Consider the following 20667-nt stretch of genomic DNA (forward strand, 5'->3'; position numbering starts at 1 on the left):
GGCTTTGGGTCGGGCTCTGGGGCGGGGCTGTTGACGCCGCGGGGAAGTTTTGTGCGCGGCGGCTCCCGGCACGGCCCGCAACTCAAGGCCCAGGCTTCCCGGGCTGCTAGGCCGCGCCCGGCGCCGGCACAGCCGCTCGAAATGGCCGTCAAAGTAGGCGAGCCTCTGGGCGAAGGGCAGGGATCACTTCATTTCCTACTGTTGCTAAATACAATTTAAAACTCAAATAAATTGTTATTTTCCTTAGTTCCCTAACACAGTGTGGGAAAAAAATCGTGAAGAATCAAGATGGCGGCCACTCACCTCGGTTCAGAATGATAAGGCCCGCCCACACACGCACCGATTGGTCAACCGTCAGGTCACTGAACTGTAGGATTGGTCAATCGTCAAGTCACTCAACACTCAACTGTAGGATGGCCCGCCCGCACGCGCAATGAACCCGCCCCCGTGATGCAGCGATTGGTCAACCGTCGGTCAACTGTCAGGTTGCTCGACCGTACGATTGGTCAACCTTCACGTCACTCAATGCTAATGAGCAAATGAGCGGAACTTTTCCCATTTAACGAGTGGAATTTTGAACGTTTTTTGGATACCGTGGGCACGATTTTTGTCTGACGGAAAAGTAAATACGCCTATGACCGGTCCGTAATCGTAAGCTTTCTTTTGATGTGACGCGCGTGTAGGTACGCTCTAACTTTCGAACGTATGGAGAACGGACGGACAGACAGACAGAAGAGGTCTTTTATAGATATAGATTCCAGCATTTTCCCAAATACTGATGAGGCTAACAGGTCTGTAGTTCCCCGTTTTCTCTCTCCCTCCTTTCTTAATTAGCGGGGTTACATTTGCTATCCTCCAATCTGCAGGAACCGTTCCAGAATCTATAGAATTTTGGAAGATGACAACCAATGCGTCCACTATTCCAATGGCCATCTCTTTCAAAACCCTAGGATGTAGGTCATCCGGTCCTTAGGATTTGTCGACTTTTAGTCCCATTAATTTTGCTAGTATTGCATAGTATTGATTGGAGGGGGTGGGGGGAAGGTGATACTGATATATATTCTCTTGAAACCAATATGTCAGATTGCCAATCTAAAAGAATATGAAAAGAAAAAGACTTGAATCTAGATAGTGCAATACCATGTCTGAAAATATCCCAAATTACTTCACTTACAGTTAAATTACTTTGAAGTGCAATCCCTGTGGTTATGTAGATCAAAGATCAATAAAAACTAACGCCAGAGATCAGACATTTTCACAATTAGCCATTGGTATACTAGTTATCGGTTATTAAAATAATGGAAAATGCCCACTATTCCAGTTCCAAATTACCTCTGTTATCTTTGGAAGGAGTTTCATTCTTAGCAGCCACAGTTCGGCGATTCTTTAAAAGAAAGTACAAGCAATGTCATCATTTTAAAATGTAACAATAATAGAAAGATAGCTCAGGCCACCAAGTCTACTGTTTCTAACAGGTCATGTTAGTGGTGGTAGTTTCTTCCAGTGATGGGAGTGATGATAATGAAGGATTATACACAAGAGATGTGGATGGTGAGGGAGGCAGAGAAATGGTCAGACATGGTGCTTGAAATCTCAAAAAAGAGTGCTGAAGCCCACATTAGTGAGTTTCAAGGCGTGGCTGTGGGAATTTATGTGCAGGGTGAGGTTGACAAGGACAGGACAGTGGAGAAATTGAAAGAGTGTGGGCATTTAGGTGCTAAGGATGAGGAGTATTTCTCTGAAAAGGCTAAATGAGGATAAAGGAATTCATTTTTGGGAGAGAAAGCCAGGAACTTTGAAGAGCGTTAGATAATGAAGATCCTGAAGGAGAGAAGGGAGGGATGATAGAGGGTGAGGTGCACAAAAGAGGAGAACATGATAGAAGGGTATGGGCAAGATGAGGTTGAATCTGGATGAGAGCTGGACTGTTGCTGCTACTGCATAGTATGATTGGAGGGGGTGGGGGAAGGTGTGGGCAAGAGAAGAAATAGTGAGAGGGTTGATTAAGGTATTGCCGTTGACGTTGTGTATATGGACTTTTAAAAAGGTGTTTGATGACATACCACATAATAGGATTGGATTAAGGGGGCAGTGGCAGCATGGATACGAAATTGGCTAAGAAACAGAATGCAGAGAGTAGTGGTAAACTGTTCTTTTTCAGACTGGAGGGAACTATACAGTGATGTCCCCCAGGGATCGGTATTAGGACCACTGCTCTTTTTGATATATATTGGGCCAGAAATTCGCGGCCAAAGGCGTGAGTGCGCTCGGGGTACTCACGCATCTGGCCGTTGGAAATGCCGGCGTTCAGCATGAACAGCGCATGCGGGGAACGCCGGCATTTCCAGACCTCGAGCGCGTGCGACTGCACAGGCAGCGCTTGCGCAGTGAACTTCGTAGATTTCATTCATGAAATCCGTGAGGGTAAGTCCTCAGAATTTACACTTGAAAAAAGCAAGTGTAAAGTGGTTCATTGGCTGCGGAGGAAGAAACATTTTATCGTGGAGCTTCTGAAATGCAATATTTTTGTTTGGGAAAGGGAGGGAAGTTATTTTAAGAAATTTTAAGTAAGTTTTAAAGTTAAAATTTTTTTTTTTTTTTTTTTTTAAAAAAGGGTTTTCAGAACGGTAGGTAGAAGGAGCAATTGTGGCTGTGTGAATGGAATGTGAGAATGAGTTATGTATGTATGTCCACGTATATTCCTTTACGTATATGTATGTATGTTTTATATTCCTTTACTAATGTGTATGAATGTATGTTTTTAATTATGATTTTCCAATAAGTTACTTTCTCTGAAAGTCATAATTAAATAATACATTCATACACATAAGTAAAGGAATATATACATAACACGCAAAGGAATATATACAGACATACATACTTTCAGAAGCTCCACGATAATAAATATCTTCCTCCGCAGCCTCTGGAGCAACTGTACCCATGCTTTTTTCATGTGTAAGTTGTAATGACTTGACCTCACTGAAAGCATTAATGAAAGCGGCGAATTATACTGCGCACGCGCTGCCTGTGCAGTCGCACGCGTTCTGCCTCTGAACCCCTTCGTTCAGAGGACAGGAAATGCCGGTTTTCCCCACATGCACTGTGCATGCTGAAAACCGGCATTTCATCCAGCCAGATGCGTAAGTACCCCCGACCGTACTCGCGCATTTGGAAGGGAATTACTGGGCCAACATTTTACATGTCAATAAAATGAAAAATTTAACAATTGCACGACTTGCCCCCTCGCATCTGCGACTGAGGGTCCAAGGAGGTGCATTGCGCAAGAGGTCATCATCGTACGTATCCTCACACTGTTCCCTTTGGGGAACTGTATGAAGTGGTGGCAGGATTTATGGCCGTGATTAACGCTCATTTCGTGACCGTAACCATCTTTGAACCAGCCATTAGGGTGGTTAGTCCTATGGCGGGAGGGTTTTACGGGCTCCCACAACCCATCTGAGGGGGGGGGGGGGCCACCAACACCCACGGACGCAAGTATCCCGCTGGATGTCCACCCAGAATTTAAAGTTGGAACTCCGACTCCACTTGCCGGGACTGTCTGGAGTGGGGTTCAAAACCCTACTCCTTCTGGCCCAGCGGCGGGGATGCTTACTGCTACGCAAAAGGCCCACTCCGCACAAAAGGTGACACCCATACGTTTCCTGCGCCTTTTCCCTCCCCGTGACTGGAGCCCTATGCTGCCATTTCACGTTGCTAATCGGATTGGGCCTTTGTCATAGCGGTAGGATCCCCGCCGCTGGGCCAGATCAGGGTAGGGTTTCGAACCCCGCTCCAGACAGTCCCGGCAAGTGGAGTCGGAGCTCCGGCTCTAAATTCTGGGTTGACATCCAGTGGGATATTTGCGTCCGTGGGTGTGGGTGGCCCCCCCTCCTTGTATAGCTTGTGGGAGCCCGTAAAACCCTCCCGCCATAGGACTAACCGCCCTAATGCCTGGTTCAAAGATGGTTACGGTCACGGAATGAGCGTTAATCATGGCCATAAATCCTTCCACCACTTCATACAGTTCCCCAAAGGGAACAGTGTGAAGACACGTATGACGACGACATTGCTAAATAAATAAATGGAATTTAAAAAATTCTTTTAGGGCTTTTAAAAGTCTTTAAATTGCTTTAATTCTGTTTAAAACTACTTCAGATTACTCAAAATAATGTAAACATTTTTAAAAGTTTATAAAAGTTACCAAAATCTTCAAAAAACTTCCAAAAACCTATTTAAACTGCTGCTTTGCATGTAAAAATGGTTAGCAGCTTGACAGAAACATTGGGGGCGTGTCCAGTGAAACTGAGACCTCAAGGGGCGTGTCTCACTTGCACTGCACGCTCCTGGCTTCGCACTGGCTGCACTCCTGGGCGGCGTGACGTCATACGCTACCCGGGATTCTTCTTCTGGAAACACAAATTCCAGGCGTCCCTGGAGCTGATCGGCAGTAGCGCGGGGTAAGTGTAAATACGGGGCTTGCACGCGCTGCAAGCCCCGTTCTGGAATTTCTGGGCCATTAATGACTTCGGTATACAGGACATCATTTCAAAGTTTGCAGATGACATGAACCTTGAAAATGTAGTTAACAGTGAAGAGAATAGTAACAGACTTCAGGAGGACATAGACAGACTGGTGAAATGGGCAGACACATTTAACACAGAGAAATGTGAAGTGAATGTTCAATTTAAAAAAGGTGCAGGAACAAAGAGACCTGGTGTGTACGTACACAAATCTTTGAAGGTGGCAGGACAAGTTGATAAAAGCATATGGGATCCATGGCAATGTTCCCTTTAAGCTGTGCAACTGCGTGGCCACACAGCGCTCTGAAGGTCCCGCGCAGCCGGTGAGCCAGCTTTTAAATAGAAAAACTGTGCACGCGTGGAATTTTGAATGGTCCATGCAGCCCGTTAAAGGGGTCGTGCGGGGCCAAAAAAATTAGAGGGAACATTGATCATTGGCCTTATAAACAGAGGCACAGAGTACAAAAGCAAGGAAGTTATGATAGAGTTTTATAAATCCCTGGTTAGGCCCCAGCTGGAGTATTGTGTTCAATTCTGGGCACCACACTTTAGGAAGGATATCAAGGCCTTAGAGAGGGTGCGGAGGTGATTTACTAGAATGATAGCAGGGATGCGGGACTTCAGTTACAAATAGAGACGAGAGAAGCTGGGATTGTTCTCCTTGGAAGGTATTCAAAACCATGAAGGGGTTTGATAAGAGTAAATAAGGAGAAACTGTTTCCAATGGCAGAAGGGTCAGTAACCAGAGGTTATTGGCAAAAGAACCAGAGGCGAGATGAAGAGAATTTTTTTTACACAGCGTGTTATGATGATCTGGAATGCATTGCCTGAAAGGGTGGTTGAAGCAGATTCAATCATAACTTTCAAAAGGAATTGGATAAATACTTGAAGGGGAAAAATTTGCAGGGCTATGGGGAAAGGGCAGGGGAGTGGGACTAATTGGGTAGCTCATTCAAAAAGTCGGCACAGGCATGATGGGCCGAATGGCCTCCTTCTGTGCTGTATCATTCTACGATTCTAATAGTGATTAGAGCTTTGTTATGCACATTAACACAATGGGAGAGTCTCCAACCGCTGTGTAAACAACTCCATCTGTAGGGTCTTCACTGGCAGGGACTTGCCTGATGCCAAAGCTGCTCCTGGCAATAAGTCCTGAAATAATTTCTCTTAGGGTCCAGAAAGTTCTGGAAGAGATCAGGCACAAATTAATATTGTAATCTGATAGGAAACAGTGCAGACATCTCTTTTGATTGAGAGTGAAATGAATGCCCAAGAGCATTTTGAACACAATGTTGTGGCACTGTGCTATTAACAGGCAGCCAACATAGAATAAACTGGAATAAAAACAAAAAAACTACTAAACTGCCACTCTCTTGCCAACAATGGAGAGAAAATACTGTTAAGCAGCAATTGTACATTAAGAGCAGAGCAAGTTGATGGAGCCTCGCCACAATGTCAAAATGGATTTCACATTGCTCTCCATCAATAACCTAGGTTTACTCCTGAGGTACATGGAGGGTGATGAATAATAATTTGTAAAATAAATTACAAATATATAAATATTGTTAAGGAATTAACAGACCTTTACTATCTTGTTAGTTTTGATGGTAGGTGTTGGAGGTGGAGGCGTTTCAGGGCTTGGCTCAATTTCTTCATCAGGGGCAAGGTCTGGGTTAAGTGCAAAAACGCTTTCAAGGTCAATCTGTTAATTGGGAAAAATATACACATTATAGATACAAAAAAATTCTGGCGTTATACAAAAATGCAATTTTAATAGTTTAAAAATTAATATTCATATAATGCTCTCCCAATGGCTCCTGTGGTTAAAGAAACGGGTAGCTAAATTATACAATAGCAAAATACTGCAGATGCTGGAAATCCGAAATAACAACAGAAAATGCTGGAAAAACTCAGCAGGTCAGGCAACATCCGTGGAGAGAAATTTGAGTTGAATTATACAATTTGGATGGTTTCATGTTCAATTCTTTGTTTGTGCTGAATTAGCCGATCTCAGCTGTGATGGTGGTAGGGAGGGAAAAAAGGAAGTCTGCCACTTGTTATCCAGGAAACTCAACCAGAAAGTGCGCATGTCGGGGGATTACTGGGGTGGGCTCGGATGAATAGTCTGCTGACACTCAGTTGCTAGGCTTACATAAAGAATAGGTACATGGGCAATACACTAAGGCCGACTGGAAGAAGAACTATACTTCTGCTAGGGAGTTTGCATCCCAGAAGAGCAGGGTGGGAAAATTGGTAAGAAAACAAGTTAAAAAAAAATATTTAAATGATTTTTACAATATTTTTACTTTTTCAGACAACAGAAATTGTTGGGAAAATTGGCACTTTAGAAATTTTGGGCTCTGCAGTTAGCACAGCAACGGTGCAACCAAATTCAAAAGATGTGGATATTTTAATTATATTAATATATACATGGCAAATGTAGACAAAAATCAAATTAGCATGGGAACTAGGAAACAAAAATGTGGTTTGCTAGGCCACTTCAGAGGGAACATAGTTGGAACAAGAGTCACATGCAGCCCAGACAGGATGAGGTAATAAGTTCCCTTTTATGACAATCCAACAGCTTTCATGTGACATCTTTTTCTTGGTATCTGTCCACAGATTACTAGATTTATTTAATCTAATTTCACAACTTGCCATGGTGGGATTTGAACTCAACCTGTGGGCTGCTAATCCAGAGGATAACCACTACAATACAGTACACACTTAAAGATGTTTTCTGACATTAATCAAGGGACACTTTGATGTCTGACATCTCTCCTCACGCCCTCTCCAAGCTCACCTCGTCAACGAGACCCACCTCCTGCACCCTCGATCTTGTTCCCACCAAACTGCTGACCACCCAATTTCCTTTCCTGGCCCCCACATTAAGTGATATTGTTAACGGTTCCCTCTCCTCTTGCGCATCCCGATTTTAATCGCTACACCATTGGCAGTCGTGCCTTCAGCTGCCTGGGCCCTAGGCTCTGGAATTTCCCTCCTAAACCTCTCCAACTCTCTCTTCTCCTTAAAACCTCTCTCTGAGCAAGCTTTTGGCCACCTGTCCCAATATCTCCTTACGTGGCCAGGTGTCAAATTTTGTTTGATAACACTCCTGTGAAGCGCATATCAAAAATAGTGGGGAACCAAGAGGCTAATGAGAGCATGGAACTTAAAGTAATTAATATCAGTCGAGAAAAAGTACTTGAGAAAATAATAGGACTAAAAGCCAACAAATCCCCTGGACCTGATGGCCTACATCCTAGGGTTCTAAAAGAGGTGGCTGCAGAGATAGTGGAAGCATTGGTTATGATCTTCCAACATTCCCTAGATTCAGGAAAGGTCCCAGTGGATTGGAAGATAGCAAATGTAACCCCACTATTCAAGAAAGGAGAGAAAACCGGAATCTGCAGGTCAGTTAGCCTAACATCAGTCATCGGGAAAATGCAGGAATCCATTATTAAGGCAGTAGTAACAGGGTACTTAGAAAATCATAATATGATTAGGCAGAGTCAACATGGTTTTATGAAAGGTAAATCGTGTTTGAGGATATAACTAGCAGGGTAGATAAAGGGGAACCAGTGGATGTAGTATATTTGGATTTCCAAAAGGTATTCGATAAGGTGCTACATAAAAGGTTGTTAAGCAAGATAAGGGCACATGGGGTTGGAGATAAGGCATTAGCATGGATAAAGGATTGGTTAACTGACAGAAAAGAGAGTAGGGATAAACAGATCATTTTTAGATTGGCAGGCTGTGACTAGTGCGGTGCCGCAAGGGTCAGTGCTTGGGCCTCAATCTATATTACCGACTTAGATGAAGGGACAGAGTGCAATGTATCCAAGTTTGCTGATGATACAAAGCTAGGTGGAAATGTAAGATGCAAGGAGGACGCAAAGAGCTTGCAAAGGGATATAGACAGGTTAAGTGAGTGGCAATCAGGTGGCAGATGGAGTATAATGTGGGGAAATGTGAGGTTATTCACTTTGGTAGGAAGAATAGAAAAACAGAATATTTTCTTAAATGGTGAGAAACTATTAAATGTTGGTGTTCAGAGAGATTTGGGTGTCCTAGTTCAAGGAACACAGAGTTAGCATGCAGGTACAGCAAGCAATTAGGAAGGCAAATGGCATGTTGGCCTTAATTTCTAGAGGGTTGGAGTACAAGAGTAAGGAAGTCTTGCTACAATTGTACAGGGCCTTGGTGAGACCACACCTGGAGTACTGTGCACAGCTTTGGTCTCCTTATCTAAGGAAGGATATACTTGCCTTAAAGGCGGTGCAACGAAGGTTCACTAGATTGATTCCTGGGATGAGAGGGTTGTCCTATGAGGAGCGATCGAGTAGATTTGCCCTATACTCTCTGGAATTTAGAAGAATGAGAGGCAATTTCATTGAAACATAAGATTCTGAGGGGGGTTGACAGGATAGATGCAGAGAGGTTGTTTCCCCTGGCTGCAGAGTCTAGAATTAGGGGGCATAGTCTCAGGATAAAGGGCCGCCTTTTTAGACTGAGATGAGGAGGAATTTCTTCACTCAGAGGGTTGTGAATCTTTGGAATTCTGTGCCCCAAAGTGCTATAGATGCTCAGTCGTTGAGTATATCCAAGGCTGAGATAGAGTTTTGGACTCGAGGAATTAAGGGATGTGGGGATAGGGCAGGAAAGTGGAATTGAGGTCAAAGATCAGCCATGACCTTATTGAATGACAGAGCAGGCTAAAGGGGCCATATGGCCTGCTCTATGTTCTTAAGCGCATTGGGACGTTTTACTATGTTAATGGCGCTATATCAATGCACGTTGTTATAACAATTTTTTCTCCAACTACCACTTGTTGGAGAAATATGCAATTCTGTGATCTTAATTACAGATTAATCGGCAGGACAGGCCCACCAGGGGTGGTGGCACAGTGGTATACAGTCAGGAAGGAGTGGCCCTGGGCGGCCTCAACATTGACTCCAGACCCCATGAAGTCTCATGGCTTCAGGTCAAGCATGGGCAAGGAAACCTCCTGCTGATTACCACCTACCGCCCTCCCTCAGCTGATGAATCAGCACTCCTCCATGTTGAACACCACTTGTAAGAAGCACTGAGAGTAGCAAGGGCACAGAATGTACTCTGGTGGGGGACTTCAATGTCCATCACCAAGAGTGGCTCAGTAGCACAACTACTGACCGAGCCCTAAAGGACATAGCTGCCAGTCTTGGCCTGCGGCAGGTGGAGAGAAAACCAACACAAGGGGAAAAAACCTACTTGACCTCGTCCTCTCCAATAAGAACATAAGAAATAGGAGCAGGAAAAGGCCACTTGGACCCTCGAGCCTGCTCCGCCATTCAAAAAGATCATGGCTGATCTTGGGCTCAAAGCCACTTCCCAGCCCGCTCCCCATAACCCTTCACTCCCTTATCTTGCAAAAATCTGTCTATCTCCACCTTAAATGTATTTAATGACCCAGCCTCCACAGCTCTCTGGAACAGAGAATTCCACAGATTTACGACCCCGAGAAGAAATTCCTCCTCATCTCAGTTCTAAAAAGGGCGACGCTTTATTCTAAAACTGTGCCCCCGCGTTCTATATTTCCCCACGAGGGGAAACATCCTCTCTGCATCTACCTTGTCGAGCCCCCTCAGTATCTTATATGTTTCAATAAGATCACCTCTCATTCTTCTAAATTCCCAGCCTGCTCAACCTTTCTTCATAAGTCAACCCTCTCATCTCTGGAATTAACCGAGTGAATCGTCTCTGAACTGCCTCCAATCTACCTGTCACAGATGCATCTGTCCGTGACGGCATTGGTAGCAGTGACCACCGCACAGTCATTGTGGAGACGAAGTCCCGTCTTCACACTGAGGACACCCTCCATCATGTTGTGTGGCACTACCACTTTGCTAAATGAGATAGATTCACAACAGATATAGCAGCTCAAAACTGGGCATCCATGTGGCGCTGTGGGCCATCAGCAGCAGCAGAATTGTATTCCACCACAATCTGTAAACTCATGGCCCGGCATATCCCTCACTCTACCATTACCATCAAGCCAGGGGACCAACCCTGGTTCAATAAGGAGTGTAGAAGAGCATACCAGGAGCAGCACCAAGCAGAGCTAAAAATGGGGTGCCAACCTGGGGAAGCTGCAACACAGGATTACATACATGCTAAAAAGCAGAAGCAGCATGCTATAGACAGAGCTAAGCGAACCCACAATCAACGGATCAGATCAAAGCTCTGCAGACCTGCCACATCCAGTCCCTGAATGGTGGTGGACGATTAAACAACTAACGGGAAGAGGTGGCTCCATGAATATCTCCATCCTCCATGATGGCGGAGCCCAGCACGCGAGTGCAAAAGACAAAGCTCAAGCGTTTGCAACCATCTTTAGCCAGAAGTGCCGAGTGGATGATCCATATCGGCCTCCTCCTGAGATCCCCACCACCACAGAAACCAGTCTTCAGCCAATCCGATTCACTCCACGTGATATCAAGAAACGGCTGAGCGCACTGGATACAGGAAAGGCTGTGGGCCCCGACAACATCCCAGCTGTCGTGCTGAAGACTTGTGCTCCAGAACTAGCCGCGCCTCTAGCCAAGCTGTTCCAGTACAGCTATAACACTGGCATCTATCCAACAATGTGGAAAACTGACCAGGTATGTCCTGTCCACAAAAAGCAGGACAAATCCAATCCAGCCAATTACCACCCTTTCAGTCTACCCTCAATCATCAGCAAGGTGATGGAAAGTGTTGTCGACAGTGCTATCAAGCAGCACCTACTCACCAACAACCTGCTCACTGATGCCCAGTTTGGGTTCCGCCAGGGCCACTCAGCTCTAGACCTCATTACAGCCTTGGTCCAAACATGGACAAAAGAGCTGAATTCCAGAGGTGAGGCGAGAGTGACTGCCTTTGACATCAAGGCAGCATTTGACAGGAGCAAGGATGTCTTGCTGCAGTTGTACAGGGCCTTGGTGAGACCACACCTTGAGTATTGTGTGCAGTTTTGGTTGCCTTATCTGAGGAAGGATGTTCTTGCCATGGAGGGAGTGCAGCAAAGATTCACCAGACTGATACCTGGGATGGCAGGAATGACATATGAAGAGAGATTTTAGTTGATTAGGCTTATATTCGCTGGAGTTTAGAAGAATGAGAGGGGATCTCATTGAAACTTATAAAATTCTAACAGGACTAGACAGACTAGATGCAGGAAGGATGTTCCTGATGGCGGGGGAGTCCAGAACCAGAGGTCACAGTCTAAGGATAAGGGGTAAGCCATTTAGGACAGAGATGAGGAAGAATTACTTCACCCAGAGAGTGGTGAACCTGTGGAATTCTTTACCACAGAAGGAAGTTGAGGCCAACTTATTAAATACATTCAAGAAGGAGTTAGATATATTTCTTAAGGCTAAAGGGATCAAGGGATATGGGGAGAAAGCAGGGACAGGGTACTGAATTTGGATGATCAGCCATGATCTCATTGAATGGCGGAGCAGGCTAGAGGGGCCGAATGGCCTACTCCTCCTCCTATCTTCTATGTTTCTATGAGAGTGTGGCATCAAGGAGCCCTAGTAAAATTTAAGTCAATGGGAATCGGGGGGGAAAACTCTCCACTGGCTGGAGTCATACCTAGCACAAAGGAAGATGGTTGTGGTGGTTGGAGGTCAATCATCACAGCCCCAGGACATCGCTGCAGGAGTTCCTCAGGGCAATGTCCTAGGCTCAACCATCTTCAGCTGCTTCATGAATGACTTTCCCTCCATCATAAGGTCAGAAGTGGGGATGTTTGCTGATGACTGCACAGTGTTCAATGCCATTCGCAACTCCTCAGATAAAGAAGCAGTCCATGCCCGCATGCAGCAAGACCTGGACGACATTCAGGCTTGGGCTGATAAGTGGCAGGTAACATTCGCGCCACAGAAGTGCCAAGCAATGACTATCTCTAACAAGCGAGCGTCTAACCACCGCCCCTTGACATTCAACGGCATTACCATCGCCGAATCCCCCACCATCAATATCCATGGGGTCACCATTGAGCAGAAACTTAACTAGACCAGCCACATAATTACTGTGGCAACAAGACCAGGTCAGAGGCTGGGTATTCTATGGCAAGTGTCTCACCTCCTGACTCCCCAAAGCCTTTCCACCATCTACAAGGCACAAGTAAGGAGTGTGATGGAATACGCTCCACTTGCCTGGATGAGTGCAGCTCCAACAACACTCAAGAAGCTCGATAACATCCAAGACAAAGCAGCCCGCTTGATTGGCACCTCATCCACCACCTTAAACATTCACTCCCTCCACTGTGGCTGCAGGGTGTACCATATACAAGATGCACTGCAGCAACTCGTGAAGGCTTCTTCGGCAGCACCTCCCAAACCTGCGACCTCCACCACCTAAAGGGCAGCAGGCACATGGGATCACCACCACCTCCAAGTTCCCCTCCAAGTCACACACCATCCTGACTTGGAAGTATATCGCCATTCCTTCATCATCGCTGGGTCAAAAATCCTGGAATTCCCCCCCTAACAGCACTGTGGGAGTACCTTCACCACATGGACTGCAGCGGTTTAAGGCGGCGGCTCACCACCACCTTCTCAAGGGCAACTAGGGATAGTTTTTTTTTACGGATTATGCCAAAATGGTGCCAAGGCAGTAATTAGAAAGTTACCTGTTAAAAATAAAATGGAGATTTAGCAATAGCTATTTGACATCTGCACTTTGTCTCTCTTGAGGTTGCTCAAGAACATATAATATAGACGAGCACAAGTGCTGCAAGAAGATGGTAATCAAAAGCAGCTACAGCAGCTCATTCACAAGGATGTTGAAGAGATGTTATTGCACTGGATTTGAAAGGTAGCAGAACAAAATCTGCCCTTCAGCAGTCCAATCCTAGCAAAGAAGATAAATGTCCTATCGCAACGACCTGGCATTGAGACATCTGCAGTGAAGCAGATGCCAAAGACCTAGGTGTTATAAACGAGCACAGTGAAAGTATTGTCTCTCACTAGCCAGAGTGCCATTCATCACAACATTTTTAAACCTGATAAAAGAGGCCACTTTTGCATTATGCTGTCAAACAAGAACTTACACTTCTCTGGAAAGACACGTGGATGGCAGGCAGGAGAACGTGGATGGCAAAACCAAGATCATGCCCTTCATTAAAAAACTTAATTGTGTGCAGCAGCTTCCTGCACTTCACAATGTGAGTCATCTCAGTCCTGTTCAAGGCCTGGGTGAAGCACCTGGGCAAGATACATGGGAACAAAGGTGTCACGTTCTTCTCCCCTCAGCCTCCTCTGTTCCAAAGAAAACAACCCCAGCCTATCCAATCTTTCCTCATAGCTAAAATTCTCCAGTCATGGCAACATCCTCGTAAATCTCCTCTGTACCCTCTCTAGTGCAATCACATCTTTCCTGTAATGTGGTGACCAGAACTGTACACAGTACTCTAACTGTGGGTTAACTAGTGTTTTACACAGTTCAAGCATAACCTCCCTGATCTTGTATTCTATGCCTTGGCTAATAAAGGAAAGTATCCCCTGTCCCTTCTTAACCACCTTATCTACCTGTCCTGCTACCTTCAGGGATCTGTGGACATGCACTTCAAGGTCTCTCTGATCCTCTACACTTCTCAGTATCCTACCATTTATTGTGTATTCACTTGCCTTGTTAGCCCACCACAAATGCATTACCTCACACTTCTCCAGATTGAATTCCATTTGCCACTATTCTGCCCACCTGACCAGTCTTCATGTAGTCTACAGCTTTCTTCCTCACTATCAACCACACAGCCAATTTTTGTATCATCTGCAAAGTTCTTGTTAAATGAGATACCTTGTATTTAAATGAGCTATTTTGTATTATTTAAAATATTGCACAAGATAAATAAATCCTGAATGTTTAATACTGTATCACGTCTTGTTAGCTAAAAATACAATGTTCAAGTATTAATGATAGTTATTGTAATTTTGCTTGAAAATTAGCAAAGAAACTTGATTTTTAAAATTACATAATGAAGTCACTTATTGTTCAATTGTATTATACAATTTTAAAGTTCTAAATTTTGGGAAAAAATATGGCAGCTGCTTGCAGCAAAAGACTAATGGTAAATGTTGCAATGACACCCAGTGGTCAGAGCACAAAACTGCAGGCAGATTCAAACTATTTCTTTAAAATAGGGAATTGAAGAATCACAGAGGTTTTATGACACCCAAAAGGTGATAGAATCTTCTCAACTTAATGCTCTTCTATTTCACACACTTAACAGCTAGGGTGTGGACATACTTAGATTGAAAACTCCATAAGCACTGCTTGCACAAGGCCTCTGAAAAGATAATAGAACATACTGATTTAAATAAATAAATATAGTTTCTTCTAAACTACCTTTTCAATAAGCTTCCAAATAAATATTGTTTATTGTGGCATATTGAAATAACATCAAATTTACATTGGGGAAATTTACCTCTTTTCCTTTTGTATCTCCATTTTCAATCCATTCTACAGTAGCGCTTTCATTATCGTCATTTAATGATGTCACCATAGCCTGATGTATCCGTCCTGGAAAATGGAAAGAAAAGTTACAAATCAGACAAAATATATCTGGAGTTTCATACAATACTCACTACAAAATATGAGATATCATGAGCCACCCTCGATTGGCTCGCACGTTTAATCGCTGAATAGTTGAGCCATACTGACCAGGAAAGTCCCAGATTCAAACCTCAAACTGTGCTGAGCTACTGAATTTCAACCAGGGGTGACGGTGGAGGGAAAATGTTGTGTGTGGCTCTCAGTTGAGGACAGATTTGAGTTCAACTGGGATGCCAGATCAAGTAGCCTGCTGATAACTCGTGTTAAGTCTCAAAAATGAATTGTGTGAGGTACTGGAGGGCAGCCTACTTAAATTTTAAAATATGGAATCTATGCAGCAAGAAACTACGCTCTGAAAGATGTCATGTTTTCACATTTTGTTGCTCCTCTATTGTAGGATACACTATCACACGGAACATTTACATGGATTACTAATAATGTCCTTTGGAAAACAGTTGCAATTCATTTAACATCTCAGATCTCGCACAACATAATATTTTCTATTGCTCACACTTACAAATTAATTGACTAAATGGTCAGTGTAAATTTGACTCAACAATATAAAGGGCAGAATAAAAAGGTAAAACTAGCATCCTAAGCTGGCACCAGGAAAAAAGTGACCATGAAAACTACCAGCCTGTTGTAAAAATCTAAATGGATCATTAATAGCCTTCAGGGAATGAAATTTGCTACTGTTACCTGGTCTGGCCTACGCATGACTCCAGTGCTACACTATGCAATTGACTCTTAGGGCTGGATTTTACCAGCCCTGAGGAGGCGGGTTTGAAGGCGGGACAGCTAGGAAAATGGGAAAAATTGGGAGTGGGTCCCAACCCCACTCCCAACCATCTTCCCGGGGGGCGGGTCCCCGACTCGCGCAGGGATCTATTTCCAAGCGGCGGGAAGGGGATTAGAGCCAATTAACTGCCTGTTAACAGATAGTTAACAGGCAGTTAAGAGGCTTTCCCCCATTTTCAGCCTGCTGATGCGGTGCCTGACGGCAGGAAACCCCGCCAGGGTCAGCGAGGCGAGCTGTGGGTCTGCTGCAGTGTAAGTGTGCAAATGACAGCTGCAGAGGTAGTGTGATGGGTGCAATGGTGCACAGCTAAGAGAATGTAGTGAGAAATAGTTTTATTCTGTTTATATGTATCTGCAGGTGACAAGATTTGATGTTTCTGTGAAGCCTCATCTGATCGAGAGAATTGACAGATGGCTTCTGCAATCTCACATGCAGCTGCCATCTCTTTTCTCCTAAGGAGAGAATCATTGGTGAGCTTGGGTGCAAGGGCTCACCTTTGGACAGTGATTGTCAGTGTTTGACAGCACCTCAATGCTGTCAAACACCGACAATTCATCTGTTAAAAAATTATGGTGCTCGTCACTTTAACAAAACTGGCAGATGAAGCGTCATGCACTGACGTCATCTGACACCGGCTTTCCCTTAATTGGCAGGCTTAACAAGGCCAAACAGGAGAAAATAGCGCCAGGTCGTCAAGACGCTGCTGGGGGCGGGACTAGAACCCGAAAACTAGCAGTCCCGCCCCCAACGTGCCTCCTCAGGTAAGATCACGGCCTTAGTGTTCTCTGAAGTGGCTTGGCAGGAAGGATCACCACCTCCTCAGGGCAACCAGGGATGGGCAAGAAATGTGGCCTTGCCAGGATCATCCACCTCCCAACAAAACATCTGCCAGGGGTGAGCAGTTGGGATTAATTTATAGTAAGACTATCTAACAAAATTTAAATTATTAAGACAAGCTTCACCCACAACTTTTTCTCTCTCTCCAAAGGCGAAGATAAGACCATACAATCATCTTTTATTCCATCCTCTTATCTCTGCATAGAGTACGCTCTAGCTTCAAGTGGCCTGGAAATTAGATCTAATCACAATTTCCAAGGATTGAGAGAACAATATTTGATTAAACAACCTGAATTTCTACAGTGCCTTTAACACAGAAAACATCCATGGAACTTCACAGATGAGAATGAATGCTAAGCCAGAAAGAAAGATATTAAATTAGGGTGGAAAGCTGGGCTGATGAGATGGATTCAGAGAAGATTTGTTAAAAAGTGGAGTGTGATGGAAAGGCCAAGCAATCTAAATTCCAGAGATCAGAAGCAATGCAACTGAAGGTTCTACATCCAATACTGAGGAAAAATGGGGGTGGGGGGAAAATGTATAGAATGCCTGAAATCAGAGGAGCAGAGCATTCAGGGAAGGTTGTAGGGCAGAAGGAGTTTGCAGAGGTAGGTGGCCAAGTCCAGAGAGGCATTTATAGACAGGAATAAAAGGACCGATGAAACAGGATGGAGTTTATGAAGGGAGGAGAATGGGAGGTCAGTGAGCAGGGGAATGATGCAAAGGAAGTTATTCAGTGCAGAAGCTGCAAGAAGAGAGTAACGTCATCTTGGGAAGAAAGTTGCCATTGGACTGGGGAGAAAATAAACAACAAGGATTTTGAATGAGAGGAGTGAAGATGGAAAAGAGGAGGAGGTGATGCAATGGCCTTTTAGTTGAGTTTAAAAAGTGAGACCATTTAAAGGAAGTTAGGTCGGTCGAGGGTTGGCCAGCCTGCAGCTTGAACTCATCAGGTGTAGCGTGCCATCTTCCACAGCCTTCGCATTACCGTGTGTGTTATCTGGGAGTTTCACTCCTAGAATAACATCTGTAAAACCAAGACTCTGCATTTCAAATCTTAATTCCTGCCACAGAAACAGCACCTCCAAGCTTGTTTCTAACAGTATTAATCTACCATGGTTTTAAAGGTACTTTCCACTAAAATCCCCAAATCTCTCTCCTGTAGGTAGTTCCTGTTTATTTTGCACTCCTATTGTTCATTTCCTTCTCAGTTTCACAACTTTGCATTTCTCTACACTAAATGACATTTCCTATTTTTAGGTCCATGCCTGAACCCACCTAGATTGCAATGCAACTGGCCCAGTTCCTTCCTAATATTTAACATTATAGAACCATAGAAGATTACAATACAGAAGAAGGCCATTTAGTGCACCATGACTGTGCTGGCTCTTTGCTGGAGCAATCCAAAACTAATTTAGTACCCAAAGCCTTTCATCTTCCTCTGCTTAGAATATTTATCCAATTTTCTCTTTAAAAAACAGCAAAGCATTCTATGCTCCAACAATCCTCTGCAAAAATAAATTTCTTCTAACCTCTCCCCTCCCTCTGATAATTTTGAATGGATAACCTCTAGTACAAGGAAATGGCTTTTCTCTATTCACTATGAAAACCCTTCATAATTTTAAAAAACGCTCATTAAATCTCCTCCAAGTCTTCTCTGCCCAAGTGGAAATTGCCCCGGTATCTCAAGTCGCTCTTTGTAACTATTTTCCAATTCTGGCATCACCTTGGCGAGCCTAAATTGCACACTCTTTATAGCTTTATTGCCTTTACTATGATGGGACGACCAAAACCGCGCACAGTACTATAAGTGAGCCTAAGTAATGGTTTATATCATTAGTTCTTTACTCCTGTGCCTTCAATTATATAAACCTAAAATACTGTTTTTTTTAATGATTTCGGACATCTGGAATCGCACTTTCAGGGAATTATGCATTTGAACCCCTAGATCACTCAGTTTATCCATACACTTCAGCATCTTTCCATTCAATGTACACTGCCATTACTGGTTTTTCTTCCCAAAAAATTACCTCAATTATTCACATTAAATTGCATCTGCCATGTACGTGCCCATTCCCCTCACCCATGGCTTCCTGAAGCTGTTTACAGTTCTCCTCACTGTTTGCCAAACGCTCTACTTTTCTGCAGTCAGCAAATTGAGATTTGTGTTCCCTAGGTTAGTCTAAATCAGCTACATACACTAAGTACAAAAGTAGACCCAGCATTAACCCCTTTATGTACTCCACTTCCAACTAATCCGAGCACCAATTAACCCTAATGCAAAAGCAAAATACTGCGGATACTGGAAATCTGAAATAAAAACAGAAAATGCTGGAAATACTCAGCAGGTCAGGCAGCATCTGTGGAGAGAGAAAGAGAGTTAAAGTTTCAGGTCGATGATCTTTCATCAGAAGGTTCTGACAAAGGTCATCGACCTGAAATGTTAACTCTGTTTCTCTGTTCATAGATGCTGCCTGACAAGCGGAGTATTTCCAGCATTTTTTTATATAACAATTCACCCTAATTGTTTTGTCTGTCAACCAAATTTCTATCCATGTTGCTGCATTTCCTTTTGTACTATACACCTGAATTTTTACAACAATCTCCTGTGGATCACCTTATACAATGGCTTCTGAAAATCCACATACTACATCTACTGTTTTCTTAATCTATCCAATCTATTCAATTATATTTGTGAAACATGACTGGCCATTAACAAATGCATGCTCGCTGTCATTAATTAATACATGCATTTCTAAATGCTCACTAATTTCAACTCAAATTGTGAATTGTTCTAACGAGTTTGCCCACAACAGACATTAGTCTAATTGGTCAATAACTGCCCAGTTTATTCTTCTCTCTCTTCCTGAACAAAGACATTACATTGGCCAATGGAGTCGCAGTTGTTATGGGCACACTGATGAGAGAAAAGCTTTAGTGTGTCTCCATTGCTTTTCATCTTCCCACTTCTATCGCAATATTCAGACTACAGCTCGCTGTACAAGATGGCTTTGGGAATTCTATAATCAGGCACACGAACGACATTTCCAGACTGACATTTTTGATCATGGACTCAATTTTGGTTATATTATGGCATTCGATGTTAAGGCACCCTGCCCTATCACTTGATGCAGTGGTCAGTCACTTGATACTAGCCGTGGCACAGTGGTAGCACTCTCGCCTCCACCGGCTGTGGGTTCAAGTCCCACTCCAGATACTTGACCACAAAATCTAGGCTGATGCTCCAGTGCAGTACTGAGGGAGTGCTGCACTGTCGGAGGTGCCGTCTTTTGAAGGAAACATTAAACCGAGGCCCCGTCTGCCCTCTCAGGTGGATGTAAAATATCCCATGGCACTATTTCGAAGAAGAGCAGGGGAGTTTTCCCCAGTGTTCGGGCCAATATTTATCCCTCAACCAACACCTAAAAACAGATTATCTGGTCATTTATCACATTGCTGTTTGTGGGACCTTGCTCTGCGCAATTTGGTTGCCACGTTTCCTACATTACAACATCGACTACACTTCAAAAAGTACTTTGTTGGCTGTAAAGTGCTTTGGGACCTCCCGAGGTCATGAAAGGCACTATATAAATGTAAGTCTTTATTCCTTCTTGATGTGACAGCAGTAGCAGATCTATGACTCAGGTCCGTATAGTAAGGTGGTGGTGAAGACAACAGCTTGGTATATAGTGACTTTTGTTGGGCCCTGGTTTCTGCCAGAGACTCCGCTCAAGTTTGCCAAAGGCTGAGTGTAGCCTGCCAATTCGGTGAGTGACGTTGCCGATTATGGCATTCGCTGAGGAAGCACAATTTGTCTGTGACCTTAAATGGTATGTTATTGATCATAACCACGATGGGTGTGACTGGATACCGAGGTATGGGCTGGACTACGACTTCAGCCTTGTTTTTAAAAAAAAGTCGATTGCAAGGCCA

General features: G+C 44.0%; 1 protein-coding gene across 8 annotated transcripts in view; it reads right to left on the minus strand.

Annotated features, from left to right (window-relative positions):
• Positions 1-20667, minus strand: part of LOC147123352 (kinesin-like protein KIF2A) — a 178518-nt gene that overhangs the window by 103062 nt on the left and 54789 nt on the right. For all 8 annotated transcript variants that reach the window (XR_015074288.1, XR_015074287.1, XR_015074291.1 and 5 more), the window contains exons 2-4: positions 14971-15065; positions 6103-6222; positions 1333-1384 (exon numbers count right to left, since the gene is read on the minus strand). Coding sequence is in view for 5 of the 8 variants with exons in the window: in XM_085971391.1 (XP_085827517.1) it covers positions 1333-1384; positions 6103-6222; positions 14971-15065 (267 nt within the window). In the remaining 3 variants the exon portion in view is untranslated. The remainder of the gene's footprint in view (positions 1-1332; positions 1385-6102; positions 6223-14970; positions 15066-20667) is intronic.

Source organism: Somniosus microcephalus, chromosome 2, assembly GCF_052327205.1.
Source record: "Somniosus microcephalus isolate GS21.2 chromosome 2, FLI_Smic_1.0, whole genome shotgun sequence".
NCBI classification, from domain to species: Eukaryota; Metazoa; Chordata; class Chondrichthyes; order Squaliformes; family Somniosidae; genus Somniosus; species Somniosus microcephalus.